Below are 26,710 nucleotides of genomic sequence, written 5' to 3'. Positions count from 1 at the left end.
CACGTGGGTGCTGCTCGATCCATGCAAACATTCCCTGCTCCCTGGCACTCCCGGACTCTGGCTCTGCGCTCAGCCCTGTGGGATCGCCCTATGGAGAGCTGCTCCAGAGCCCAGTGCTCACGGGCCATCTGTGAGAGTGGGGCTGGGACAGCTGCAGGGACACGGGCCAGCAGGGCCAGGACAGCAGCCTCGAGCTGTCCTCAGGGCACTGGCCTGGTGCTGTGTCCGTGTCTGTGCCAGGTCCTGTGCCCGTGCCTGGGGGCCTCAGGAGCTGCAGCTTCTCCTGGAGCTGAGGCCACCAACCCCCCCGCTTGTCCCCTCAGAGCCATGTGTCCCTCCGGCCTCCCCTGCTCGGGGCCAGCTGGGCTCAGCAATGGAGCTGGGTGGCTCCTTGGGGATGGCAGAGAGGGAAAGCGCAGCTGGATGCCCTGGCAGGAGGATGGGGACAGCAGCGCTGTGCCCTGGAGCTCTCATGTCCTGCTGGCCCCTGCAGTGTCACCGTGGGTGTGTGCTTGTGTCCCCATGTGCCGTCCCCCCAGCTGAGCTCCTCCCAGCACGGAGTGCCAAGAGTGATTCCACAGCCGGGCTGATCCGATGGGGGAGGCTTGGCCAGGCTGGGAGAGCAGCACGGGGCACTGGGACAGCTCCATGGGGCACTGGGACAGCTCCATGGGGCACTGGGACAGCAACACGGGGCACTGGGACAGCTCCATGGGGCACTGGGACAGCTCCATGGGGCACTGGGACAGCAACACGGGGCACTGGGACAGCTCCATGGGGCACTGGGACAGCTCCATGGGGCACTGGGACAGCAACACGGGGCACTGGGACAGCTCCATGGGGCACTGGGACAGCTCCATGGGGCACTGGGACAGCAGCACGGGGCACTGGGACAGCTCCATGGGGCACTGGGACAGCTCCATGGGGCACTGGGACGGCAGCGCAGGGCACTGGGACAGCAGCACGGGGCACTGGGACAGCAGCACGGGGCACTGGGACAGCAGCGCAGGGCGCTGGGACAGCTCCATGGGGCACTGGGACAGCAGCGCAGGGCACTGGGACAGCTCCATGGGGCACTGGGACAGCAGCACGGGGCACTGGGACAGCTCCATGGGGCACTGGGACAGCTCCATGGGGCACTGGGACGGCAGCGCAGGGCACTGGGACAGCAGCACGGGGCACTGGGACAGCTCCATGGGGCACTGGGACGGCAGCGCAGGGCACTGGGACAGCTCCATGGGGCACTGGGACAGCTCCATGGGGCACTGGGACGGCAGCACGGGGCACTGGGACAGCAGCATGGGGCACTGGGACAGCAGCATGGGGCACTGGTGTCCCCAGACCGGGGTTTCCTCCCCGCTGTGCCCCGACCCCGAGGGGGCTCTCCCTGACCCCGTGTCACAGCGGGATTTGGGGCAGGTGCTGCTGGAGCTGCCGCAGGCTTGGGGCTCCCTCCGGCGCCCAGTGCGACGCCGATCCCAGGAGAGCCCGCGGTGTTCCGGGTGTCTGCGGGACAGGGATGGAGCCAGGCCTGAGCGAGTGCCCCGGGGAGCGGAGTGAGGTGCTGCCCGTCCCAGGGCTGTGCCCGTCCCACGGCCGTGCCAGGCACCCACCCGGGTTTGCAGTCCCTTCCCGTGGGATCTGCCCGGATCCGGCTGCTCCCGGCAGGACCAGGAGCGGCTGCTGGAGCAGGACGGCTCCTCCTGCCACCATGGCTCGCTGAGCTTGGCACAGATCCGTGCCCCCAGCTGGGGCAGGGTGGCTCTGTGCCGTGGGAACGGGCACTGGGTGACAGGGGGGACAGTTTGGTGGTGGCACTTCCCTTCCCGTGCTTTTCCTGCTCTCCTGCCGTGTCCAGTGCTCCTCCTGGTGCCGTAGGCGTTGCTTTCACTCCGTGTCTGTCTGGGCTCCTGTCCTGCTGCTGTCCGTGTCTGTCTGTGAGCTCCTCTCCTGTCCCCTGTCCGTGTCTGTCTGTGAGCTCCTCTCCTATCCCACTGTCCCCTGTCCGTGTCTGTCTGTGAGCTCCTCTCCTGTCCCACTGTCCCCTGTCCGTGTCTGTCTGTGAGCTCCTCTCCTGTCCCGCTGTCCCCTGTCCGTGTCTGTCTGTGAGCTCCTCTCCTGTCCCCTGTCCGTGTCTGTCTGTGAGCTCCTCTCCTGTCCCGCTGTCCCCTGTCCGTGTGTCCTAACTGACTGTGCTCTCTGTCTGTCCCACCTCAGCCTGACGTGGAGGACGAAGCCGTGGTACGAACTCCTTTTCTTTCCCACCTTCTTTTTCCCACCTTTTCTCTCCCCACTCTGGGTCTGTCCCCTCGTTAGCAGCCTCTGTTAATTGCTGTGATCCAGCCCCGGTCCCGGTGCTCTCAGGGTGCCCTGGGCCACCTTGTGTCCCACCCAAGGGCAGCCAGGACGTGTCCCTGGGCTCTGGGAAGGGGCTGAATTCCAGGCGCACCTCTCCAGGTGTCCTGCTGGGGTTGTGACAAGGGGTCGGGCTCTGCTCAGCCGTGGATTTTGGGGCTGTTCCTGGCGGGAGCTGGGAGCTCCTGCCGGGAGGTGGCTGCACTGGGAACGCTGCTACTGCAGGAGCTTTCCCTGGAGAGGTGTGGAAGGAGGAGCAGAAGGGCCTGGAGGCAGCCTGGGGATGCGTGAGTGCCCCTGGGGTGAGCTCAGGGCTGGGGATATTAGGTGGTATCAGGGGAGAAGCACTGATCCTGTGCCCGGGGTGCTGGGGCTGGGATAGGGGAGCTGCTCTCGGCTCCAAGGGCCTCGGAGGGGCTCAAATTCCCCTCACATTCTGGGGGGCTCTTGAGTCCTGGGGAGCCTTTGAATCCTGGGGAACCCTCGTGTCCTGGAGATCCCTCAGGTCCTGGGGAGCCCTCATGACCTGAAGGCCCCACCGAGTTCTGGGGACCCCTCATGACCTGGGGAGCTTTTGGGTCCTGGGGAGTCCTCAAATCCTGGGGAACCCTTGAGTCCAGGGGAGCCCTCACGTCCCGGAGAGCCGTCGTGTCCCACATCTCCGTGCCGATCCCGGGGCCATTGGGACGTCGCTGGCTCTGTCTGGGGGCGTTGCAGGAGGTCCCCTCCCTCCCCTCAGCCCAGGGACCCAGTCAAGCACCCAGTGGGTGCTGGGGCAGCATCTTCTTCTCTCTTTCCCTTCCCCTCTTCCCTCCCGTTCCCTGTTCCCGCAGCAGACGGGGGTTGTGCCGGGGCACGGTGGTCCCAGCCCCGTGCCGGGGGGGTCTGGCTGCCGCTGCCCTGTCCCGGTCCCTGTGCGGGTGGCCCTGGTGACCGGCTGTGCGTTCCCTTGCAGAGGACGATCTCGCTGGGCGCGGGGGACAGGCAGGTGATCCAGACCCCCATCAATGACTCGCTGCCCGTCAGCAGCTGCAGCGTGGCCCTGCTCTTCCGCCAGCTCGGTGAGACGTGTCCCCACCCTGCCACCGTGTCCCCACCCTGCCACCGCGTCCCCACCCTGCCACCGTGGCACCCGGGGGCCCTGCCTGTCACCTCCTGCCCGCAGCTCTGAGCTCTGTCCGGGCTGAGCTTCCCCGGCCCCGCTGCACCGCCCCTTTTCCGGGAGGGTGGGATTGGGGCTGGGGTCTGCAGGAGCAGCCTGGGGCTGCCGCTGCCTTGTGCCACTCAGGAGAGGCCAGCCAGGAGTGGCTCTCTGGGGGATGCTGAGCTCCTCTGCTGGCAGGATGCAGGGATGGGGAGGGGGCTGCAGCCCAGGTGGGGTCAGGGGTCCCTGAGGGCTGTCAGAGGGATCCCCCTGTTCCTGAGCCCCTGCTGTGCCCTGCCCAGGCATCACCAACGTGCTGTTCCTGTTCTGCGCGGCGCTGACCGAGCACAAGATCCTCTTCCTGTCCAGCAGCTACCAGAGGCTGACAGACGCCTGCCGGGCCCTCCTGGCTCTCATGTTCCCCCTCAAGTACAGGTGAGGGTCCCTGAGCCTCCAGCTGTGCCAGCTGTGCCAGCTGTGTCCCTGTCCCACCCTCGCTGCCCCCCAGGCTCTGGGGAGTAACTGGGAATCTTCCACCCCTGCTTCCCTCCTCTCCCAAGCAAAACGGGCTCTGGCACTGGAAGTGGTGCTGGAAAATGTTCTCTGCTCCCTGTGACAGGAGCTGTGCCAGGCAGGGTCAGGTTGGAGATCAGGAAAGGTTCTTCCCTCAGGGGGTGCCGGGCACTGCCCAGGCTCCCCAGGGAATGGGCACGGCCCGAGGCTGCCAGAGCTCTGCTCCCAGGGATGCCCAGGGTGGGGCTGTTGGGTGCCTGGGCAGGGCCAGGAGCTGGATCCACCATCCCTGTGGGTCCCTTCCAGCTCAGGATGTTCCAGGATCCCATCAGCAGGAGCGAGGTGTTCCCAGCAGTGCCTGTGCTGGTGCTGGCCAAGCCACTCCCGTGGGATGGCTGGAACCCCGCTGGCTCCAGGGAGCTGGGAATGTCCCACAAGGAGTGGGAACACAGCCCTGGCAGCACTGGGGCTCTGGGCAGCTCTGCCAGGGCCGGAGCTGGGACAGATGGGCCGGGGCTCCTGCCAGCTCCTGTGTCCAGGCTGGCCTGGCCTCCCCAGGCTGCAGGGAGGCTGCTGGTGTTCCAGAGGATCATCCCTGAGGCTGGAAAAGCCCTCCCAGCCCATCCAGTCCCAGCTGTGCCTGATGCCCACCTTGTTCCCAGCCCAGAGCCCTGAGTGCCACCTCCAGGAATTCCTTGGACACCTGCAGGGATGGGCACTCCAAACCTCCCTGGGCAGCCCCTGCCAAGGCCTGAGCACCCTTTCCAGGAGGAAATTATTCCTGAAATTCCTTTTGGAGTTAATGGCTCTGCTGGCACCTTCCCTTGGTCAGACTTTGGTTATAACCCCAAGGCCAGACAGGGATCATATCATGGAATCAGGGAACCCTAGAATAATTTGGGTGGGAAGGGACCTCAGAGCCCCTCCAGTGCCAGCCCTGCCATGGCAGGGACACCTCCCACTGTGCCAGGCTGCTCCAGCCCCAATGTCCAGCCTGGCCTTGGCCACTGCCAGGGATCCAGGGGCAGCCCCAGCTGCTCTGGGCACCCTGTGCCAGGGCCTGCCCACCCTCCCAGCCAGCAATTCCCAATTCCCAATCTCCCATCCAGCCCTGCCCTCCGCCACTGGGAAGCCATTCCCTGGCTCCTGTCCCTCCAGCCCCTGTCCCCAGTCCCTCTCAGGGCACTCCCAGGGCCAGGGCAGCCTCAGCCTTTGGGATCCGTGTGTGGCCGTGGTGCCTGAGGGGCTGGGAGTGCCCGGGGCACCCTGGACACACCTCCGGAGCTGGGATGGTGTCTGGCCGTGCCAGGATGGGGTTGGGGGTGGGGCAGGGCTGCAGTGGGGCTGGTTTGGGGCTATGTTTGAGGCTGTCTCTGGTTGCAGTTTCACCTACGTGCCCATCCTGCCCGCCCAGCTCCTGGAGGTGCTGAGCACCCCCACCCCCTTCATCATCGGCGTCCACTCCATCTTCCAGTCGGAGACCCAGGAGCTGGTGAGGGGCCACATTCTCTGTCCCAGGGCCAGGGGGGCCAGGGGGGAGCAGGGTGGGTGTCACAGGCTCGGGTGACAGCTGGATTCGTCCTGAGGGTGCCCAGGGGCACGGGCTCCGTGTGCTCAGCCTGGGATGTGTCCAGGTGTCCCACACGAGCCAGTGGGAATGGCCGGGTCCAGGGGGAATGGCCGGGTCCAGAGGGAATGGCCAAGTCCAGTGGGAATGGCCGGGTCCGGAGGGAATGGCCAAGTCCAGAGGGAATGGCCGGGTCCAGAGGGAATGGCCAAGTCCAGGGGGAATGGCCAGGTCCAGAGGGAATGGCCAAGTCCAGGGGGAATGGCCAAGTCCAGGGGGAATGGCCGGGTCCAGAGGGAATGGCCGGGTCCAGAGGGAATGGCCAAGTCCAGAGGGAATGGCCAAGTCCAGAGGGAATGGCCGGGTCCAGAGGGAATGGCCAAGTCCAGGGGGAATGGCCGGGTCCCTCTCCTACCGGGTGTCCCCCTGTCCCCCCATTGAGGGATCCCAGTGTGTCCTTGGATTTGGGAACAGGATGGGAGACAGGGCTGGAGTGCTCAGGGAAGGTGGAGAGGAGCCAGAGGCTGCTCCTTGGATAGCTCCCCATCTCCTGTGGGATGCGGGATACAGGATATTGGATATGGGATGTGGGATGTGAGATGCAGGGTACGGGATATGGGATGCAGGATACGGGATATGGGACGTGGGATGCAGGGTACGGGATATGGGATGTGGGATGCAGGATTGGGAAGCGGGGCCGTGTCCCACTGCTGTCCCACTCTTCCAGCTGGACGTGGTGATCGCAGACCTGGACGGCGGCACCGTGAATGTCCCCGAGTGCGTGCACATCTCCCTGCTCCCCGAGCCCCTGCTCCAGCAGACTCGGGAAGCCCTGTCCATGGTGAGAGCCACGGCATTCCCTGCGTCCCTGGGGCACCAACACCATTCCCTGGGAATGACACAAGTGTCCAGGGAGCCGGGAATGGAGCTGGGAATGGAGCTGGGGCTGCTCTGCAGGCAGGATTCATACCTTGGGATCCTGTCCATGCCTCGGGATCCTGTCCCCTCTGTGGGATCCTGTCCATTCTGTGGGATCCTGTCCATGCCTCGGGATCCTGTCCATGCCTCGGGATCCTGTCCCCTCTGTGGGATCCTGTCCATGCCTCGGGATCCTGTCCATGCCTCGGGATCCTGTCTCAGGCACTGTTCCTGCTCCAGTGGCCTCTGGCCAACACCCTGGGAATGGCACACGTTCCACAGGAGTGGAGCAGCAGGGACTCCTCCCCGAGCAGGGATCCATCCGTGCCCTGGGCTGCTGCTGCCCCTCTCACAGTGGCCATTCCCAGTGCAATCCCTCTGATGTCCGGCGGTGCCAGAGGGGGGGATTCCTTTGCCGAAGGTTTCTGGGAATGGGGTGCTGGCTCCCGGCCCAGGGGCAGGAAGCGGCCGTGGCCTGGCTGCTCCCGTGTTCCCGAGGCCCTTCTGGAGCAAACACCACAGCTCCTGCTGCTCCATGTTCTGGGGGCAGTGGGGGTGAAGGGGCTGCCCCTTCCCTGGATCCCAGCGCCAGCCTTGCTCCCAAGGAAGGGTCAGGCCTGACGGAGCATTCCCGATGCCCTGTGCTTTGTCTCCAAGCCCCTCAGACCTTTTCCTTAGGGGCTGTGGGGTCTCTGGGGAAATTTCCTTGGCTTTTCCAGCCGGGATGGGGCCTGAGCTGAGTGTTGTCCCTGGGCAGGTCCTGGACCCGGAGCTGGAGGTGGCCGACCTCGCCTTCCCGCCTTCCACCATTTCCGCCTCCTCCCTCAAGATGCAGGTGAGTGGTGGGAGGGACAGGGGCCCCGAGTGGGGGCTGCTCCCCAGGGACACCCCGGATCTCCGACAGGGGCCCTGCGTGGGGCTGCTCCCCAGGGACACCCCGGATCTCCGACAGGGGCCCTGCGTGGGGCTGCTCCCCAGGGACACCCCGGATCTCAGACAGGGGCCCTGGGTGGGGCTGCTCCCCAGGGACACCCCGGATCTCAGACAGGGGCCCTGGGTGGGGCTGCTCCCCAGGGACACCCCGGATCTCAGACGGGGCCCCGAGTGGGGCTGCTCCCCAGGGACACCCCGGATCTCAGACAGGGGCCCTGGGTGGGGCTGCTCCCCAGGGACACCCCGGATCTCAGACAGGGGCCCTGGGTGGGGCTGCTCCCCAGGGACACCCCGGTTCTTGGGGCACCATTCCAGCCCTGTGTCCATCCAAAGCTGCTGCTCTGGGCTGTGCCTGGATCCCGCAGTGCCGTGGGCTCCGGATTCGCGGCCGGGCTGCAGCAGACAGGGAATGTTTGGGCTTCCAGCATTCCTGGAGCTGTAGAGCTCCCTCTCCTCCCTGTGCAGCTCCGGGGGGGGCAGAGCAGTGAGTCCAGGCTGTCGTGTCCCTTTTCCCTGGAATCTCAGCCGCGTTCCTTGCCCTCACCCCGGGGTTGATCCCGTGCTGGGGGAAATTCCTGCCCTGGGAGCTGCCCCATCCACACCCCGTGCCCCACAAGCCCAGGCTGTGCTTCCCTGTTCCAGGACAAGGAGATCCGAGCCGTGTTCCTGCGCCTGTTTGCGCAGCTGCTGCAGGGCTACCGCTGGTGCCTGCACATCATCCGCATCCACCCCGAGCCCGTCATCCGCTTCCACAAGGTGAGGGCCTCGTCTGGGCCGGGATGAGCCGGGTTGAATCCTGGAAACAATCCCGGCTTTCCAGGCTGTGACCTCCCCGACGTCCCTGCCGGGCCCACCTGCATCCCGTGTTTGTCCTTGAGCGTCCCGAGGTCTCCTGGAGCAGGCAGCGCTTCCCTGCTCGTGCCCCGGCGTGTTCGGATGCTCCTGGCCTGGAGCTGGGGATTTTGGGAGGTCTTGGCACTGCTGAGGGACCAGCTGAAATCCTCTGGCTCTGTGTGCCTGAGTCCCTGTGTCCCTGTATCCCTCTGTCCCTGTTTCTCTGTGCCCCCGAGTCCTTCTGGCCTTGTATCCCTCTGTCCCTGAGTCCCTCTAGCCTTGTATCCCCGTGTCCCTGTATCCCTGTGTCTCTGTGTCCCTGTATCCCTGTGTCCCTGTATCCCTGTGTCTCTGTGTCCCTGTATCCCTGTGTCCCTGTGTCCCTGTAGCTCTGTGTCCCTGTGCCCCCGAGTCCCTCTGGCCCTGTGCCCCCATACCCTGGAGTTCCTCTGTCCCCACGTCCCCGTGTCCCCGTGTTCTGCCTCTGCACACCGAGGTGACACCAGAGCCTTCCCTTGCCCCTCGTCCTGCTGCCGTGGGCCAGAGGCTCAGCTTCCCGTGCCAGCGCTGTCGCTGCTGTGCCCAGCTGGCACAGGGAAGGAGGTGACACCGTCCCGGTGCCACCCAGGCGCCCGTCCTTGGCCCGGTGCCGCCCGCGCTGCTGACGGCGCCGCTCCCTTTGCAGGCGGCGTTCCTGGGCCAGCGGGGGCTCACGGAGGACGATTTCCTCACCAAGGTGCTCGAGGGCATGGCCTTCGCCGGCTTCGTCACCGAGCGCGGGGCTCCCTATCGCCCCATCGACCTCTTCGACGAGGTGAGGCCCTGGGGCAGCTCCGCTCCCCGCACCCCCGGCTCTGCCGGGGCCTGGGTGGGATCTGCCGGGGCCTGGGTGGGATCTACCGGGGCCTGAGTGGGATCTGATGGGGCCTGAGTGGGATCTGATGGGGCCTGAATGGGATCTGATGGGGCCTGAGTGGGATCTGATGGGGCCTGAATGGGATCTGCCGGGGCCTGAATGGGATCTGATGGGGCCTGAATGGGATCTGCCGGGGCCTGAGTGGGATCTGCCGGGGCCTGAGTGGGATCTGATGGGGCCTGAATGGGATCTGCCGGGGCCTGAATGGGATCTGCCGGGGCCTGAGTGGGATCTGCCGGGGCCTGAGTGGGATCTGATGGGGCCTGAATGGGATCTGCCAGGGCCTGAGTGGGATCTACCGGGGCCTGAATGGGATCTGCCGGGGCCTCAGCTCTGGGAGAGGCGCTGGAGCTGCTCCTGTCACCCCTGTGCTCCCCAGCTCGTGGCCTACGAGGTGAAGCGCATGAAGGCGGAGGAGGGGAACAAGCAGAAAATCCTGAGGCACATCAAGGAGCTGGCGGAGAAACTCTACAAGAACGTGAGTCCTGGAGCCCCTGGGCAGGAGCGGGAATGTGCCAGGGGATATGGGGCAGGGAGAGCCGGGGCTGGAGTCCTGGTCATTCTGGTCACTCTGTCCCCCTTCCATAAGCTCGTGGTGATGGATCCTGTCCCTCCTTGCACTGTCACTGTGGTCAGGCACATTCTCCTGTGCCCAGAAGTCCTGGGAGTGGGATTCCCTGGTTTTATAGGATCACAGAATCCCAGAATCATCCCTGAGGTTGGAAAAGCCCTCCCAGCCCATCCAGTCCCAGCTCTGCCCCATCCCCACCTTATCCCCAGCCCAGAGCCCTGAGTGCCACCTCCAGGAATTCCTTGGACACCCCCAGGGATGGGCACTCCAAACCTCCCTGGGCAGCCCCTGCCAAGGCTTGAGCGCCCTTTCCATGGGGAAATTCCTGCTGCTGCCCACCTTGCCCCTCCCCTGGCCCTGCCCGGGGTTTCCAGTGGCACCTGAAGGCAGCAGTGCCCCTGGGAGCCTCGGCTGGCGGGGACGGAGCTCCTGGTGGCCCTTGGCTCGTGGCTGTGCCACAGCTGCGCGTCCCTGGGGCAGCAGATCCTGGGGCTTGCAGACTGCAGCTGGGAGCAGAGCAGGGGCTGAGGGCTCCTGTCCCGGGAGGGGACACACGGTGACCTCGGGGGCCGTCCCTGCGCAGGAGAACCCGTACCCCGCGGTGACCATGCACAAGGTGCAGAAGCCCACCGAGGGCTGCCACCTGCGCCTGCACCAGAAGCCCTTCCCACGCCTGGACGAGGGCACCGTGCAGTGGATCATCGACCAGGCCACGGCCAAGCTGCAGACGGCCCCGCCGGCCGTCAAGGCCGAGAAGAAGTGCATGGTGCCCTCAGGACCCCCCATCGGTACGTGGGGCACGGGGGACCCTGTCCTGGGGGCTGCTGGAGGCCATGGGGCACCAGGGGACCCTGCTCGGGGGCTGCTGGAGGCCATGGTGCCCTCAGGACCCCTTGTGGGTACGTGGGGCACAGGGGGACCCCGCTTTGGGGGGCTGCTGGAGGCCATGGTGCCCTTGGGACCCTCATGGGTGTATGGGGTACGGGGGACCCTGTCCTGGGGGCTGCTGGAGGCCATGGTGCCCTTGGAACCCTCATGGGTGTGTGGGGCACCAGGGGACCCTGCTCAGGGGGGCTGCTGGCTCCGGGTCACACCATGGGAGCAAAGCATGGAGAAGCAGCAGCTCCATCCCTGGTAACTTCTGCCCCATGGGGTCCTCAGCTCCCCAGGGGCTCTCAATGCCCCCGAAGGCCCCGCGGCCTCAGGGAGAGGGGGACACCGTGTCCCCCCAGGGGTGCGGGTCCCACTCCACCTGCACTGACCGGAATCTGTTCCCAGCTGCCATCCTGGAGCGCAATGGGAACGCCCTGGCCAACAGCGCCCGGCGCCTGGAGGTGGTCAGGAACTGCATCTCCTACGTCTTCGAGAACAAGATGCTGGAGGCCAAAAAGGTGAGGAGGGGGCTGAGCTGGGGGGGTCGCTGTCCTCTGGGGGTGGAGGGGATGTTCCTGTCCGTGTGCACGTCCTGCTGGTTGGCTGAGGGTCAAAAGGCCGTGGAATCACAGAGTCACTGAGGGTGGAAAAGCCTCGGAGCCCATCGAGTCTGACCGTCCCCAGCACTGCCCAGGCCACCACTGCCCCTGTCTCCAAGTGCCACATCCCTGCAGGGATGGGCATTCCCCCCCTGTGCCACGGCTGGACAACCCTTTCTGGGATGGAAAATTTCCCTGCCCCTCCCCTGGCCCAGCCTGAGGCCGTTCCCTCTCCTCCAGTCCCTGTTCCCTGGGAGCAGAGCCCCACTCCCACCTCAGTAGCAGAACTGTGGAGCCACTTGGATTGGGAATCCCTCTGGGACCATTCCCCCATCCTCCATTCCCCAGCACTGCCATGGCCACCACTGACCTGGGACGTGTCCCCCTCCTCGTGTTCCTGGGATTTTTGGCTGGGGGCTCCACACCAGCTCAGCACTATTCCTCCATCTCCCAGTGCCCTCGGGCTCCTCCCCCTCCTCCTCGGCTGTGTCCAGCCGGCCACACCTGGAATTTTTCCCTGGTTCATCTCCATTTCCGAGCACATCCCGCGACAGCCAGCGTGCACCCGCACGGCACCGTGTCGGAGCAGGGCCGTCCCGGGCCCCATCCCAGCCCCTAAACCCCGTTCCCACAGCTGTTCCCGGCGGTGCTGCGCGCCATGAAGGGCCGGGCCGCCCGGCACTGCCTGACGCAGGAGCTGCACCTGCACGTGCAGCAGAACCGCGCCGTGCTGGACCACCAGCAGTTCGACTTCGTCATCCGCATGATGAACTGCTGCCTCCAGGTAGGGCAGGGCCAGGGGCTCTTCTTCCTGTGGGACACCACGGCAGGGATGGCCCGGGAACGGGGGCCGAGTCCCCTCGTGACCCCCGCTCCTCCCGCAGGACTGCACGGCCATGGACGAGCACGGCATCGCCGCCGCCCTGCTGCCGCTGGTCACCGCCTTCTGCAGGGTGAGTGGCCATGGTGTCCCCACCCCGGAGCCCTCAGGATGCCTGGAGGTGGCAGAGGCTGCAGGGGGGTGTCCCTATGGGACTTCTCAACCTCTACAGAACTTTCCCCCCACCCCAGACTGGCCCGAGGCTCCCGGGGAGGCTGCAACACCTGCGGGAAGGGGTTGCTCTGGAATGCCAGCTTGATCCTGTGCTCAGGCTGGGCTGGGATGAGCTTCTACCTCCCCTAAAACAGTGTCACAGGGCCCTGCAGGCTCTGGGTGGGCGCTGGGCAAGAGAATTTTGAGGGAATGCAGGAGAAGCTGTGGTGCAGACATCCCTCCTGCCTGCCCGGGGCTTTCCCAGCGGCCGGTCCAGGAGCAGGGGTACCCGAGCAGAGAGCTGGGCACAAAGGCTGTGTTTGTATGGACCTTTTCCACCTCCCTGCACAGAAACTGAGCCCTGGCATCACCCAGTTCGCCTACAGCTGCGTGCAGGAGCACGTGGTGTGGACCAACATCCAGTTCTGGGAGGCCATGTTCTACTGCGACGTCCAGAACCACATCCGGGCCCTGTACCTGGACAGCGCCGAGGAGAACCACACGGAGCAGGTCAGGGGGGGCCCAGGAGAGCTCTTCCCTAAGGGCGGGGCTCATCTTGCAGTTACAGAATCCTGGAATGGTTTGGGTGGGAAGGGACCTCAGAGCCCCTCCAGTGCCAGCCCTGCCATGGCAGGGACACCTCCCACTGTGCCAGGCTGCTCCCAGCCCCAGTGTCCAGCCTGGCCTTGGCCACTGCCAGGGATCCAGTCACAGCTGCTCTGGGAATCCCGTTCCAGCTGCCTGCTCTGTGCAGCCTGCTCAGATGAGGATGAGGGGCTGCACCCCAGTTCTGGGAGATCCCTGCGGGTCTGTCCATGCAGACAACCCCCATCCCCTTCCCACTGCTCCAGGAGAGCGCAGAGGAGCCACAGGAGGCCAAGTCCGCGCTGGAGATCGCGTCGGAGCAGCTGCGGCTGTGGCCCACCATGAGCCGGGAGAAGCAGCAGGAGCTGATCCAGAAGGAGGAGAGCACGGTGTTCAGCCAGGCCATCCACTACGCCAACAGGATGAGCTACCTGCTCCTGCCCCTGGACACCAGCAAGAACCGCCTGCTCCGCAGCTCCGGCCTGGGCGACGTGGAGAGCGTCAGCAACAGCTTCGTCACCAACAGGTGCCCGGGCTGGGGACACCGGGGGGCACCGGAGTGACCCGAGCTGGGACAGAGCTCCCGGGCTGTGCCGGGCGTTCGGCTGCTGCCAGGGAAGGGCGTTCCTGCTCACTGAGCAGGGCTGGGCCAGATGGGCTGTAAGGGTTCCTTGCAATCCTAACCATGCCGGGATTCCAGGATTATGTCGGGATTGAGACGGATTGTGGTGCCCAGGGTGGGGTTTCTGGGAGTGGGAGCTCTCCTGGCTCCATGCTGGGAGTGGGAACAATCCTGGACTCCTGTCAGGAGTGGGAGCTCTCCTGGCTCCATGCTGGGAGTGGGAACAATTCTGGACTCCTGTCAGGAGTGGGAGCTGTCCTGGGTTTTCCAGGAGTGAGAGCTTTCCTGGGTTTCTGTCACAAGCAGGAGCTCTCCTGGGTCCGTATCAGCGCTGGGAGCTCTCCTGGGGTTTCATCACGAGTGGGAGCTCTCCTGGGTTTTTGTCAGCACTGGTAGCTCTCCTGGATCCGTATCGGCATTGGGAGCTCTCCTGGGATATGAAGAGTGGGGGCTCTGCTGTGTCCATATCAGGAGTGGGAGCTCTCCTGGGGTTCTATCTGGAGTGGGAGCTCTCCCGGCTCCATGCTGGGAGTGGCCCCTGGCCGGGGCTGTTCCTGGCCGTGGCCGCAGCTGGGCTGGGCTGTCCTGGGCTGACCCTTCCCTGTTTCCCTGGGGAAGCATCGCGGGCAGCGTGGCCGAGAGCTACGACACCGAGAGCGGCTTCGAGGACGCCGAGAGCTCGGACGTGGCCAACTCCGTGGTGAGGTTCATCAACCGCTTCGTGGACAAGGTGTGCACCGAGAGCGGCGTCACCAACGAGCACCTCAAGGGGCTGCACGTCATGATCCCGGGTGAGGACACAGGGATGGCACCGGGGTCCTGCAGGGGGAGAGGGCAGGGTGGGGTTTGGGCAAGGCAGCGTGGATTTGGGCAAGGCAGGGCAGGATTTGGGCAGGGTGGGATTCAGGCAGGGCAGGATGGGATTTGGGCAGGGGCAGGTGGGATTTGGGCAGGGCAGGACTCACCCCCATCCCACAGACATCGTGCAGATGCACATCGAGACCCTGGACGCCGTGCACAGGGAGAGCAAGAGGCTCCCTCCTATCCAGAAGGTAGGGAGTGCGCTGCTGGGCTGGGATCGGAGCCCTGGGGGCTGGGAGACCCTTCCCACGGGCCTGAGCCCCCCGTTGTCCCCCAGCCAAAGCTGCTGCGGCCCAACCTGCTGCTGGGGGAGGAGTGTGTGATGGAGGGGCTCCGCGTGTACCTGATGCCGGACGGGCGCGAGGAGGCGGCCGGGGGCAGCGTCGGGGGGCCCCCCCTGCTCCCCGCAGAGGGGGCCGTGTTCCTCACCACCTACAGGATCATCTTCAAGGGAACCCCCACCGACCCCCTGGGTGAGGGGCTGCGGCCTCGGAAAGGGAGGGGAGCAGGGGGGGATTGGGGATCCCTGGGGAGCAGGGTCAGTGATCCCTGGGGAGAGGGGGCTGGTCAGTGATCCTGGGGAGCAGGGTCAGTGATCCCTGGGGAGAGGGGGCTGGTCAGTGATCCCTGGGGAGCAGGGTCAGTGATCCCTGGGGAGCAGGGAGCTGGTCAGTGATCCCTGGGGAGCAGGGTCAGTGATCCCTGGGGAGAGGGGGCTGGTCAGTGATCCCTGGGGAGCAGGGTCAGTGATCCCTGGGGAGAGGGGGCTGGTCAGTGATCCCTGGGGAGCAGGGTCAGTGATCCCTGGGGAGCAGGGAGCTGGTCAGTGATCCCTGGGGAGCAGGGAGCTGGTCAGTGATCCCTGGGGAGCAGGGTCAGTGATCCCTGGGGAGAGGGGGCTGGTCAGTGATCCCTGGGGAGAGGGGGCTGGTCAGTGATCCCTGGGGAGCAGGGTCAGTGATCCCTGGGGAGCAGGGGGCTGGTCAGTGATCCCCGGGGGTCAGGGGGCTGGTCAGTGATCCCTGGGGAGCAGGGTCAGTGATCCCTGGGGAGCAGGGGGCTGGTCAGTGATCCCCGGGGGTCAGGGGGCTGGTCAGTGATCCTGGGGAGAGGGGGCTGGTCAGTGATCCCCAGGGAGCAGGGGGCTGGTCAGTGATCCTGGGGAGGAGGGGTTGGTTGTTTCTGGCCGCTGTGTTCCATGGACTCTCCATGGTGGGACAAGACACCGGGGGTGGCCTGGCCCTGCCTGGGGCCGAGGCGGGCATGGAACTGACCCGTTGCTGTCCCGTGTCCAGTGGGGGAGCAGGTGGTGATCCGGTCCTTCCCCATCGCCTCGCTGACCAAAGAGAAGAAGATTAGCATCCAGGCCCAGGCGGATCAGTTCATCCAGGAGGGATTGCAGCTGCGCTCCTGCACATTCCAGGTGGGACCCCGTGCTGGGAGAGAGCTCCCAAACCTGCTGGGCATGGGGACACCCAGGAGCAGGAGTGGAGACTCCAGGAGGAAAGGGAATGGGACAGGGGAAAGGGGACAGGGGAAAGGGAATGGGGATGCAGGGAGAGGCAGGGCAGCCTCCCAGGCCAGACTCTGCTCATGGGGCTCCTGGCCAGATCCAAGCTCTGCCCTGATCCATGGGAAGGGCCGTCCCCTGCCCTGACCCCGCTGTGACCCCTTGGCCGTGCCCCACCAGCTGCTGAAGATCGCCTTTGATGAGGAGGTGGCCTCGGACAGCGCCGAGATCTTCCGGAAGCACCTGCACAAGCTGCGCTACCCCCAGCACGTGCGCGGCACCTTCGCCTTCACCGTGGGCCAGTCCCCCAAGCAGGCCATGCAGCCCAAGGCCAAGGAGAAGAACCCCTCGCTCAGGTACCTGCGCCACGAGAGGGATCACACCTGGATGTGCCTCATCCTCTGGGACACCCCTCCTGTCCCTGCTCCGGCAGAGCCACCAGGACACAGGGACTGAGCCCTCCTGGCTCAGACCCGTCCTGTGCAGGGTTTCCATCGCTGGAGATCAGAGAATCCTTTGGGCTGGAAAAGCCCCGTGAGACAACGAGTCCCACCCTTCCCAGCACTGCCCCTGTCCCCGGGTGCCACATCCACAAGGTGTTAAATCCCTCCAGGGATGGGGACTCCCCCCTGTGCCAGGGCTGAGCAGCCCTTTCCAGGAGGGAATTCCCCAACACCCACCCTGCCCCTCCCCTGGCCCAGCCTGAGGCCGTTCCCTCTCTCCTGTCCCTGTTCCCTGGGAGCAGAGCCCGACCCCCCTGGCTGTCCCCTCCTGTCAGGGACTTGTGCAGACCAAAGAGCTGCAGGTGTCCCTTGTCCTGCAGTGTCCCCAGCCCCACACGGTCACACTGGGAAGGACAGGTCACACTGGGAAGTGGGAGTTTGTTGCAGTGGCATCCCCTGGCCAAGGAGGTGTCCCACAGGAGAGGTTCCAGTGGCCTGGGTGGCTCAGGGACACGGTGCTGCAGTGCTGGGTGACCTGGGGACACATTATTCCTGCACTGGGTGACTTGAGGACACTGTTCTTGCACAGGGTGTCTCAGTGCTGCAGCACTGGGTGATGTGGGGACATTGTCCTGCAGTGCTGGGTGACCTGGGGACATGGCCCTGCAGTGCTGGGTGACTCAGGGACACAGTCCTGCAGTGCTGGGTGACTTAGGGATGCAGTGCTGCAGTGCTGGGTGACTCGGGGACAGGGTCCTGCAGCACCAGCTGCAGCCCTGAGCCCTGCCTGGGCTGGCACCAGCCCTGCCATGGATCCCCTGGTCCCTGTGGCTGATCCCCTGGTCCCTGCCATGGGTCCCTGTCCCCTGCTGTGGTTTGGAGCCCTCCTCCCCTGCGATGGGCGGGATCTCTGCCTGTAGCAGCTCCAATGCAGAGGAGGCCAGGTCCCCTTGGATCCACAGGCTGCTCCCCCGGCTGCCTCATCCCTCCTCCCCTGACACCCCAAATCCCTTGGGAATGGCGGGTGCTGGGGCTCCCGCAGGGCCAAGGCGCTGGCAGGCGACACATCCGTCCCCTCCCGTGTGACAGCGACCTCCTGGGGCGGGTGTGCTCCTGGCTCTGGCTCCGTGGGTGACAGCGTTGTCCCCGTGCCCCCAGGACGCTGTCCAAGAACCTGGTGAAGAACGCCAAGAGGACGATCGGCCGGCAGTACGTGACCCGCAAGAAGTACACGCCCCCCGCCTGGGAGCAGCGGGGCAGCCAGCACTTCCCCGAGGACAACGAGGACGAGATCTCAGGTTGGGAACGCCCCGGGAAGGCCAGGGAGCAGCGGCCACCCGGGAGCCGTCCCGGTGTCCCTGCAGTGGGAGCAGGGCGGGAGCATCTCCCGGTTCCTGGCGGTGTGCAGCCCTGGGCTGCTGGTGGTGGCCGGGCAGAGATCCCAGCCCGGAGGGAGGTCTTGGGCCGGCTGGGAAATCCCCCAGGGCTCCCTGACGGGTGACAGCAGCAGGTTCGGGGCCCTTCCTCCATCCCATCCGTCTCCTCGGCTGCTCCGGGACACCGTGCGCGCGCCCAGGTGTCCCCAGCCCCGCGCTGTCCCCGCAGTGTCCGAGGATCTGGACAGGAGCACGCTGACGCCCAGCAGCACCATGAGGCCGTCGGAGAAGATGACGATGACGCACGTGGTGGAGCGCGCCTGCTGCCGGGACTACCAGCGCCTGGGCCTGGGGACGCTGAGCAGCAGCCTGACCCGCTCCAAGAACGAGCCCTTCCGCATCTCCACCGTCAACCGCATGTACGCCATCTGCCGCAGGTGAGCCGCCCGGGGGCACGGACCCCAATGGATCCCAGTGGATCCCAGCAGATCCCAGCGCCGCCGGCACACCCCGAAAACACCGGGATCAATAAAACCCTCCGGCGGCATCGGCGAGTCCGGCATTGCTTTGTCCTTGGCCAGCAGAATTCCGGCCTCCAGCGCTCCACAACTTTTTCACTTACTGATGCATTTTTGGCCAATGTTCACTGGTTCTAAGCTGCCCAGTCCTCTCCATTAATCACTGTTCTGCCCCCTCTATTGATTATTGATTGCTCACTTCTCGTGATGAGCCTGAATTTCCCAGTGTTTTTCTCATGTTTTTCCCACATGGGGAGTTCCCAGTGCTGAGGCTGAAATGTCTTTGTGTTTCCTTTATCCTCATTTACCCCAGTGTCTCCTTGGAGGGCCATGAGTCCTGGTCACTCCATTGTCTCCTTGGAGGGCCGTGAGCCCTGGTCACTCCGTGTCTTTGGAGGGCCATGAGTCCTGGTCACTCTGTGTCCTTGGAGGGCTGTGAGCCCTGGTCACTCCGTGTCCTTGGAGGGCCATGAGTCCTGGTCACTCCGTGTCCTTGGAGGGCCGTGAGCCCTGGTCACTCCGTGTCCTTGGAGGGCCGTGAGCCCTGGTCACTCCGTGTCCTTGGAGGGCCATGAATTCCGACTCCCAGGTGTTTCACTCCCTCGGGCTTTGTCCAGTGCAGCTTGTCAGGGTTGGTTTTACCCAACTCAGAGTTTTGATTTAACGATCCGAGGAACGATCAGGCGTGTGGAGAGGCTTAATTAGCGCTGCCTCCAAGTGGGCGCTGCCGAGGATTAATTAAAGAGCTGCCGAAGGCCGGCTCAGGGCCAGCGTCACTCGCGGGGGTTTGTGCCCGCAGCTACCCCGGGCTGCTGATCGTGCCGCAGAGCATCCAGGACAACACCATCCAGCGCATCTCGCGCTGCTACCGGCAGAGCCGCTTCCCGGTGGTGTGCTGGCGGAACTCCCGCACCAAGGCCGTGCTGCTGCGCTCCGGGGGCCTCCACGGCAAGGGCGTCGTCGGCCTCTTCAAGTCCCAGAACGCCCCAACCCCAGGTGACCGTCCGGCCCCGTCCAGAACACGGAGCTGGGGCTGGGAATCGCCCCTGGCTCCGGGCAGGGACACTTGGGGGTCTCCTGGCTCAGGGTGGTGATGCTTGGGGGTCTCCGTGGCTTGGGGTGGCGATACTTTGGGGTCTCTGGCTCTGGGTGGTGACACTGAGGTGTCCCCTGGCTCAGGGCGGTGGCACTCGGGGGTCCCTCAGGTGCGGGTGGTGACGCTCAGGGGTCTCCCTGGCTTGGGGCAGTGATACTTGGGGGTCTCCAGGATCCAGACGGTGACACTTTGGGGTCTCCAGCTCTGGGTGGTGACACCTGGGGGTATCCAGGTGACACTGGGGTGTCCCCGCAGGCCCGTCGCAGGCAGACTCCACGAGTCTGGAGCAGGAGAAGTACCTGCAGGCCATCATCAATTCCATGCCCCACTACTCGGACGCCGGCGGGCGCAACACCCTCAGCGGCTTCACCTCGGCTCAGATGAGCAGTGCAGGTGAGGGGGCACAGGGGAGGGGGCACAGGGGGGCTCCTGCCAGCCCCGGGTCCTGCTGTGCGTGCCAGGGGAGCCCCTCCCCGGGCTCCCACATCCCAGGAGGCAGCGCAGCCTCTCCAGAGCTCCCAGCTCCTGCTGGCTGCGGGTGGGGATGGGTTTTGGGAGATCTGGTGTCCCCGGAGCACAGGGAGCCCCGGGGGTTTTGGGAAGCCCAGTGTCCCTGGAGCTGGGAGCACTGGGACCCCCAGCCTGTGCTGGGATCCAGGCGCTCTCCTGGGGCTGGTGGGGACAGACCCTTCCCACCAGGATCTCGGCACCGCGTGTTCCCCATGCACGGTGCCAGGGTCAGTCTGGAGACCCCCGGTAAGTCTGTGCCCAGCTGGCCCTTTCCCAACTGGCCCTTCCCTGCAGGGCAGAGTTCCATCACCCCCTGCCACACTCCAGTGCCATCCATCCTGTCCCGGTGCCATCCATCCTGTCCCAGTGACATCCATCCTGTCCCGGTGCCATCCATCCTGTCCCCTCATCCCACCCATCATCACTGTGGACACATCCGGGGCTGGGGGCTCTGGGGAGCCCAGGGGGGCTCCCTGATCCTGAAGGGGGAGAACTTCCCGACAGCCGCTCCGAGGCCTCTCCCCAGTTTGGGGGGACGTGGCTGGAGCAGGGGGCTCAGCCCGGCTCTGGGGCTGGCACAGGGTGACCCCACTGTGGGCTGGGGGCCAAGCCCCCTCCCCCAGGCCTGCCCCAGGTTTTCCATGGCTCCAGCTGGACGGTGCTTCCTGCGCTGGCTCCGCATCCCGGGGTCCCGCTTGCTGCCGCTTCCTCCCGGCCCCTGCCCCGGCTCTGGGGGGCCTCGGGAGCTGACGTTCTCTTGGTGCTGCAGATTTCTCCGACAAGAGGCAGCAGCCTAAGCTGGGATCGCTCATGAAGCAGGTGATGGGAGGGAAGGACGAAGGGCCTGGGACTTTGAGCCGCGGAGGTGAGGACGAGGCGGGGGCGCTGCCTGGGGGCCTCGCCGAGACCCCCGGCCCTGGGCAGCTCTCGTAGAGTAGATGCTTCCCTGGGGGGAGCAGGTGATGATCTCCTGGGGGGAGCAGGTGATCCCTGAGAAGAGCAGCTGATTCCCGGGAAGAGCAGGTGATGATCCCTGGGAAGAGCAGGTGATCCCCAGGAAGAGCAGCTGATTCCCGGGAAGAGCAGGTGATGATCCCTGGGAAGAGCAGGTGATCCCTGGGAAGAGCAGGTGATGATCCCTGAGAAGAGCAGGTGATCCCCTAGGAAGAGCAGGTGATGATCCCTGAGAAGAGCAGCTGATTCCCAGGAAGAGCAGGTGATGATCCCTGGGAAGAGCAGGTGATCCCTGAGAAGAGCAGGTGATCCCTAGGAAGAGCAGGTGATGATCCCTGAGAAGAGCAGCTGATTCCCAGGAAGAGCAGGTGATGACCCCTGGGAAGAGCAGGTGCTCCTTGGAGCTGCGGCCGCAGCCGCAGGGAGGGAGGGAGGGCCCTGCCGCAGCCTCCGGCGCCATCGCCTCCATCCCATTCCCTGTCCATGGCTCCGTCCCTGTCCCTTGCTGAGGTCACTTTCGTCCTGTGCCCCCAGGGCTGGGTCACAGAGCCAGGGTCATCACCCTGTCCTCCCCCAAGTGCGCGTCGCCGAAGGGCCGCGAGACGCCCCGAGGTACGGACGCGCCCGAGCCGGCCGGGTGTGACTGACCACTGATCCCCCACTCACTGCCCCCACACCACTAATCCCAGTAACCCCAGTAACCCCCCCGAGCCCCAGTGCTGCTCCAGGTGTGCCACGGGCACGGTGAGTACCGGGCAGCCTCTGCCAGGTTTGCTTTGGGCTCCTCGGGCTCTGCGGGTGCCGGGCGGGGGTGCAGTGGTGGCGGGGCTGTGGCACGGCGGGCAGGGCCGCGGTACCGGCGGGTGGCAGCGCCTGGTGACGCCGGTTGCGGTGTGACAGTGACGGACACGGAGCCGCCGGGGCCGGAATCCGGCGGGCAGGAATTCCTGCAGCACCCAGAGGGAGAAGGAGCCAAAGCAAACCTGGTGCCCAGCACCTCCCTGGCATGTGCCCCCCGGGCCGGGCTGCGGGGACGTGTCCCCCCGGCTGGGGACGTGGGGCCAGCGCAGCCCCCGAGCCCCGGCCCCGTCCTGAGCCCGCCCCGATCCCGCAGGGAAGTGGGGCAGCATCCGGGCCAGCGGCCGCATGAGCAGCTACGCCCTGAACGTGGAGATCGGGTCCCGGCTGGCAGGGAAGGACCTGCTGGGGACACAGCACAACGGGACCCCCGCCGAGCCCTCCTTCCTGCGGCAGCACCGCGCCTCGCTCTACATCATTGGGGACAAGTCCCAGCTGAAGGTGACACGGCCAGCACGGGCAGGGACAGAGCTGGGGAGGGGCTGGAGCCCCAGGAGTGGCACAGGGAGCTGGAAAGGGGCTCAGGCTGGAGCAAAGGAGGTTCAGGGGGGACCTTGTGGCTCTGCACAAGTCCCTGACAGGAGGGGGCAGCCGGGGGGGTCGGGCTCTGCTGCCAGGGAACAGGGACAGGAGAGAGGGAACAGCCTCAGGCTGGGCCAGGGGAGGGGCAGGGTGGGCAGCAGCAGGAATTTCCCCATGGAAAGGGTGCTCAGGCCTTGGCAGGGGCTGCCCAGGGAGGTTTGGAGTGCCTGCAGGGATTTAAAATCCATGTGGATGTGGCACTTGGGGATAGGGGCAGTGGAGGCCTTGGCAGTGCTGGGAACGGTTGTGCTCCATGGTCTCCGAGGGCTTTTCCAATCCAAAGAACTCCCTGATCCCGAGGGTGGCAGTGGCTCAGGGCACCCCAGGCCAGCCCAGGCCATGCTGTCCCTCCGCAGGGCGTGAAGCCGGACCCGCTGCAGCACTGGGAGGTGGTGCCCATCGAGGTGTTTGACGTGCGCCAGGTCAAGGCCAGCTTCAAGAAGCTGATGAAGGCCTGCGTGCCCGGCTGCCCCTCCAGCGACCCCAGCGTGGCCTACCTGCGCTCCCTGGAGGAGTCGGAGTGGCTGTCCCAGGTCAGTCCTCCCCGCAGCCAGCCCCGGCCCTGTCCCGCGCCTGTCCTGGGGTGACAGAGTGCCAGCTTTGGGGCGATAGGGAGTTCGCTGCTGTGTTCCCCAAAAGCGTCTCGGGCAAGAGACCCCTCGGGTGCGGCCGTATGGCCACTACTCGCTTCTCCTTTCTGCTGGTTGAGCACCGGTGACACACACACACACACACACACACACTCAGGCCAGACAGCTCCATGTCACCCGAGATAAGGAGCCGAGGAGGGCCCTCCGCACGGCAAATCCCACGGTGGAGGTTTATTTCCTCCTGCGCAGGGGGGAAGAGGAGGCAGCGTGCCCGAAATGCGCTTTGCGTAGGGTCACAGAGCAGCGCTGTGAGGGCACGGGGCGGAACAGAGGCGGGACCAGGGAGGAACCGGGGCGCACAGGGAAGGGCGGAGCGGGGAGCGGCTCAGGTGCGCGGCCGCGGGCTGCTGGGAGGGGGAGTTTCCTTCACACAGAGTCGGGGGCTGAGGGCACAACTCGTGAGGAGCTGCGGGAGAGGCTTTTCCTTTACAGCGGTAAGAAAGGTATCTCAAATAGCCGAGTTTTTCCACCAGGGAGTGACCGGGTGATGGTCTCGGGGATCATCACCTGCTCTTTGCCACGTCGGGGCTCTCCGGCCCATCAGCCATCGCTGCTGCTGACCCCAGCACGGGGGGGGCCCTGAGCTCCCGGCCGGGCTCCAGTGCCCTGTGCAGAGCAGCGCTGGGACACCCTGGGGACACTCGGGTGGGTGTGGGGGACAAGGGTGGGGCAGTGCAGGGCTCAGCTCCGTGGTGCTGGACGGAGCTGCTGGCCGGGAATGCTGGGCAGGACCTGCGTGGTGCTCCGGAGGGGCTGGGACAGGGCAGAGCCAGCGTGGCCAGGAGGAGCTGGGGCAGCGGCCCGGGGGGGACTGGTCCCAGTGTGGAGCCGTGGGAGGGGTCCCACTCTGGAGGGGGTGAGGGCCCCCTGTCCCTGCTGCCGTGTCCCAGCGCAGGGTGGTGGCCCCTGTGACCCCGAGCATGGCCTCACTCCGGAGAAGGGGACACGGCCCCAGCACCCGCCCAGGAGTTCCGTGCGCTCTCCTCACTCCTGGTGCTGCTTTTGGCAGATCCACAAGATCCTGCAGATCTCGGTGCTGGTGGTGGAGCTACTGGACACGGGCTCGTCCGTGCTGGTCAGTCTGGAGGACGGCTGGGACATCACCACCCAGGTGAGAGCCCGGCGGCGGCCGGGGTGGCCCCATGGCCGTTCCCTGCAGCCCCTCAAGCCCCCTGTCCCCGCAGGTGGTGTCCCTGGTGCAGCTCCTGTCCGACCCCTACTACCGGACGCTGGAGGGCTTCCGGCTGCTGGTGGAGAAGGAGTGGCTGTCCTTCGGCCACCGCTTCAGCCACCGCGGCGCCCAGACCCTGGCGGGGCAGAGCAGCGGCTTCGCCCCCATCTTCCTCCAGTTCCTGGACTGTGTGCACCAGGTGAGCCCTGGCACCTGGGACAGGGGACCCCCGAGTGCCCCCCCGTGCCCACTGAGTGCCCAGCAGGACCCCAGAGTGCCCAGTGGGAGCCCTGAGCACCCCCTGAGTCCCTGGATGTCCCCTGAGTACCCACCAGGACCCCTGAGTGCCCAGTGGGACCCCCAAGCACCCACCAGGACACCCAGGTCACCCTCAGGATCCTAAAACCCTGGGAGTGCTCCTGGGGCAGCAGGGGGGTCTGGATCCCAGCCCAGCCCATGGCCGTGGATCCCGGGGTGATCCGGGGCTCTCCCGTGGCCGTGGATCCTGGGGTGATCCGGGGCTCTCCCGTGGCTGTCCCCACAGATCCACCTGCAGTTCCCCATGGAGTTTGAGTTCAGCCAGTACTACCTGAAGTTCCTCAGCTACCACTACATTTCCAACCGCTTCCGGACATTCCTGCTGGACTCCGACTACGAGCGCATTGAGCTGGGTGAGGGCGGCGTGCGGGGCGGGGGTGGCACCGGCCCTGTGCCCCCGGTCACACCCAGTGTCCCCTCTGTCCCCCAGGGCTCCTGTACGAGGAGAAGGGCGAGCGGAAGGGCCAGCAGGTCTCCAAATCCATCTGGGACTACATCGACCGCCTCAACAAGAAAGCTCCCGTCTTCTTCAACTACCTGTACGCCCCTGAGGATGGTGAGGTGAGAGCTGGGGGCACCTGGAGGGGCTGGGAGCACCCTGGAGCTGGGATTTGCCACCGGGAAGGGACCTCAGAGCCCCTCCAGTGCCAGCCCTGTGCCAGGCTGCTCCAGCCCCAATGTCCAGCCTGGCCTTGGCCACTGCCAGGGATCCAGGGGCAGCCCCAGCTGCTCTGGGCACCCTGTGCCAGGGCCTGCCCACCCTCCCAGCCAGCAATTCCCAATTCCCAATCTCCCATCCAGCCCTGCCCTCTGCCACTGGGAAGCCATTCCCTGGCTCCTGGCCCTCCAGCCCTTGGCCCCAGTCCCTCTGCAGCTCTCCTGGAGCCCCTTTAGGCCCTGCAAGGGGCTCTCAGCTCTCCCTGGAGCTTCTCCTCTCCAGGCTGGACACTCCCAACACTCCGTGTGGACACGTTGTCCCTTTGGCCTGGCTGGGAATGTCCAGCCTGGCCCCACCGCCCTTCCTGAGCTGCCCCCTCCCCTCCCACAGGTGCTGAGGCCGTACAGCAACATCTCCAACCTGAAGGTGTGGGATTATTACACGGAGGAGACGCTGTCTGAGGGCCCCTCGTACGACTGGGAGCTGGTGCAGGGGCAGCCGGAGCCGGTGGAGGAGCCGGATCGCCAGGACACCGCGGCCCCGCAGAGCAAGCGCCGCATCATCTGGCCCTGCTACGACAACTGCAGCCGCGTGGAGCCCGACGCCATCTCCAAACTGCTCGAGGTGGGGATTGGTGTCCCCGGGGATGGCACCTGGCCGGGCCCCAGGACAGGGACAGCGGCCCCAGGGGTTCTGTCCCCTCTGGGCTGATGCCAGAATCCCTCCCGCAGGAGCTGCACAACCTGGAGATGGAGCTGGGGCAGGTCCCGGAGCGCTGGAAGGACACGTGGGACAAGGTGAAAGCGTCCCAGCGCACAGAGGGGCGGCAAGAGGGCAGCAGGGTAGGTGACAGGAGGTGACAGGTGCTGTGACAGGGTGTGACTGTGTGTGCCAGGGGCTGTGACAGGGTGTGGCAGGCTGTGATGGGGCTGATGTGTGACAGGGTGTGGCAGGCTGGTGCTGGTTTTGGTGCTGCTTCTGGGGGCTGGGGCTGGTTCGCTGCTGGTTTTTGTGCTGGTGCTGGTTCTGCTCAGCCCCAGATGGGGGTCCCCAGGACCTCGGTCCCCCCTCACCCTGTCCCTGTCCCCAGACCCCCAGCTCCCTGCTGATGTCGTCGGGGCTGTCGCACCACCGGCGCTCGCTGGGCGTGTACCTGCAGGAGAGCGGGGTGGGCTCCACGCTCAACCTCAGCCTGGACAGCGACACCAGCAGCACCTCCACCCCGTCCAGCGGGAAGCCGGGCGCCCGCCGCAGCACCTCCACCCTCTACAGCCAGTTCCAGATGTCCGAGAGCGAGAACAGGCAGGCGGGGCTGGGAATGGGCCGGGAATGCCGGTGGCGGGAGGGGGATCCTTCCCCGAGGGGCAGGACGTGGATCCGGTGGGTTCCCATCCCTGACCTCGCTGTCCCGGCCCCTTCCTGCCCCACAGGTCCTACGAGGGGTCTCTGTACAAGAAAGGCGCCTTCATGAAACCCTGGAAGCCTCGGTGGTTTGTGCTGGATAAAACCAAACATCAGGTACCGGCTGGGCCCCGGGCTCTGTGCTGGCCCTCCATGCCCTCCGTCCCTCCCGCGCCCTGTCCTGAGCGCAGCCCTCTCTCCCGCAGCTGCGGTACTACGACAGCCGGATGGACACGGAATGCAAGGGGGTCATCGACCTGGCCGAGGTGGAGTCCATCACCCCGGGCACCCCCACCATGGGGGCCCCCAAGACGGTGGACGAGAAAGCTTTCTTTGACGTG

General features: G+C 65.8%; 1 protein-coding gene across 3 annotated transcripts in view; it reads left to right on the top strand.

The window, feature by feature from the left end:
* Window positions 1–26,710, top strand: part of SBF1 (SET binding factor 1) — a 62,527-nt gene that overhangs the window by 34,150 nt on the left and 1,667 nt on the right. Inside the window, exons 6-41 of one of the 3 annotated variants that reach the window (XM_069033494.1) lie at window positions 3,311–3,416; window positions 3,802–3,934; window positions 5,396–5,504; window positions 6,307–6,420; window positions 7,255–7,332; window positions 8,073–8,186; window positions 8,950–9,078; window positions 9,560–9,658; window positions 10,335–10,539; window positions 11,030–11,142; window positions 11,858–12,007; window positions 12,108–12,176; window positions 12,608–12,766; window positions 13,108–13,367; window positions 14,082–14,254; window positions 14,442–14,515; window positions 14,602–14,797; window positions 15,620–15,747; window positions 16,015–16,190; window positions 17,436–17,575; window positions 17,883–18,090; window positions 18,971–19,167; window positions 19,523–19,660; window positions 20,547–20,642; window positions 21,266–21,343; window positions 21,846–22,030; window positions 22,528–22,704; window positions 23,831–23,932; window positions 24,006–24,191; window positions 24,537–24,663; window positions 24,741–24,871; window positions 25,359–25,592; window positions 25,700–25,810; window positions 26,059–26,270; window positions 26,399–26,486; window positions 26,576–26,707. In XM_069033494.1, coding sequence (XP_068889595.1) covers window positions 3,311–3,416; window positions 3,802–3,934; window positions 5,396–5,504; window positions 6,307–6,420; window positions 7,255–7,332; window positions 8,073–8,186; window positions 8,950–9,078; window positions 9,560–9,658; window positions 10,335–10,539; window positions 11,030–11,142; window positions 11,858–12,007; window positions 12,108–12,176; window positions 12,608–12,766; window positions 13,108–13,367; window positions 14,082–14,254; window positions 14,442–14,515; window positions 14,602–14,797; window positions 15,620–15,747; window positions 16,015–16,190; window positions 17,436–17,575; window positions 17,883–18,090; window positions 18,971–19,167; window positions 19,523–19,660; window positions 20,547–20,642; window positions 21,266–21,343; window positions 21,846–22,030; window positions 22,528–22,704; window positions 23,831–23,932; window positions 24,006–24,191; window positions 24,537–24,663; window positions 24,741–24,871; window positions 25,359–25,592; window positions 25,700–25,810; window positions 26,059–26,270; window positions 26,399–26,486; window positions 26,576–26,707 — 5,127 coding nt within the window. The remainder of the gene's footprint in view (window positions 1–3,310; window positions 3,417–3,801; window positions 3,935–5,395; window positions 5,505–6,306; window positions 6,421–7,254; window positions 7,333–8,072; window positions 8,187–8,949; window positions 9,079–9,559; window positions 9,659–10,334; window positions 10,540–11,029; window positions 11,143–11,857; window positions 12,008–12,107; window positions 12,177–12,607; window positions 12,767–13,107; window positions 13,368–14,081; window positions 14,255–14,441; window positions 14,516–14,601; window positions 14,798–15,619; window positions 15,748–16,014; window positions 16,191–17,435; window positions 17,576–17,882; window positions 18,091–18,970; window positions 19,168–19,522; window positions 19,661–20,546; window positions 20,643–21,265; window positions 21,344–21,845; window positions 22,031–22,527; window positions 22,705–23,830; window positions 23,933–24,005; window positions 24,192–24,536; window positions 24,664–24,740; window positions 24,872–25,358; window positions 25,593–25,699; window positions 25,811–26,058; window positions 26,271–26,398; window positions 26,487–26,575; window positions 26,708–26,710) is intronic. The other 2 variants (XM_069033504.1, XM_069033514.1) reach the window with 2 other exon arrangements.

Source organism: Aphelocoma coerulescens, chromosome 1A (assembly GCF_041296385.1).
Source record: "Aphelocoma coerulescens isolate FSJ_1873_10779 chromosome 1A, UR_Acoe_1.0, whole genome shotgun sequence".
Taxonomy (NCBI): Eukaryota; Metazoa; Chordata; class Aves; order Passeriformes; family Corvidae; genus Aphelocoma; species Aphelocoma coerulescens.
This window is presented reverse-complemented; position numbering and strand designations above follow the sequence as displayed.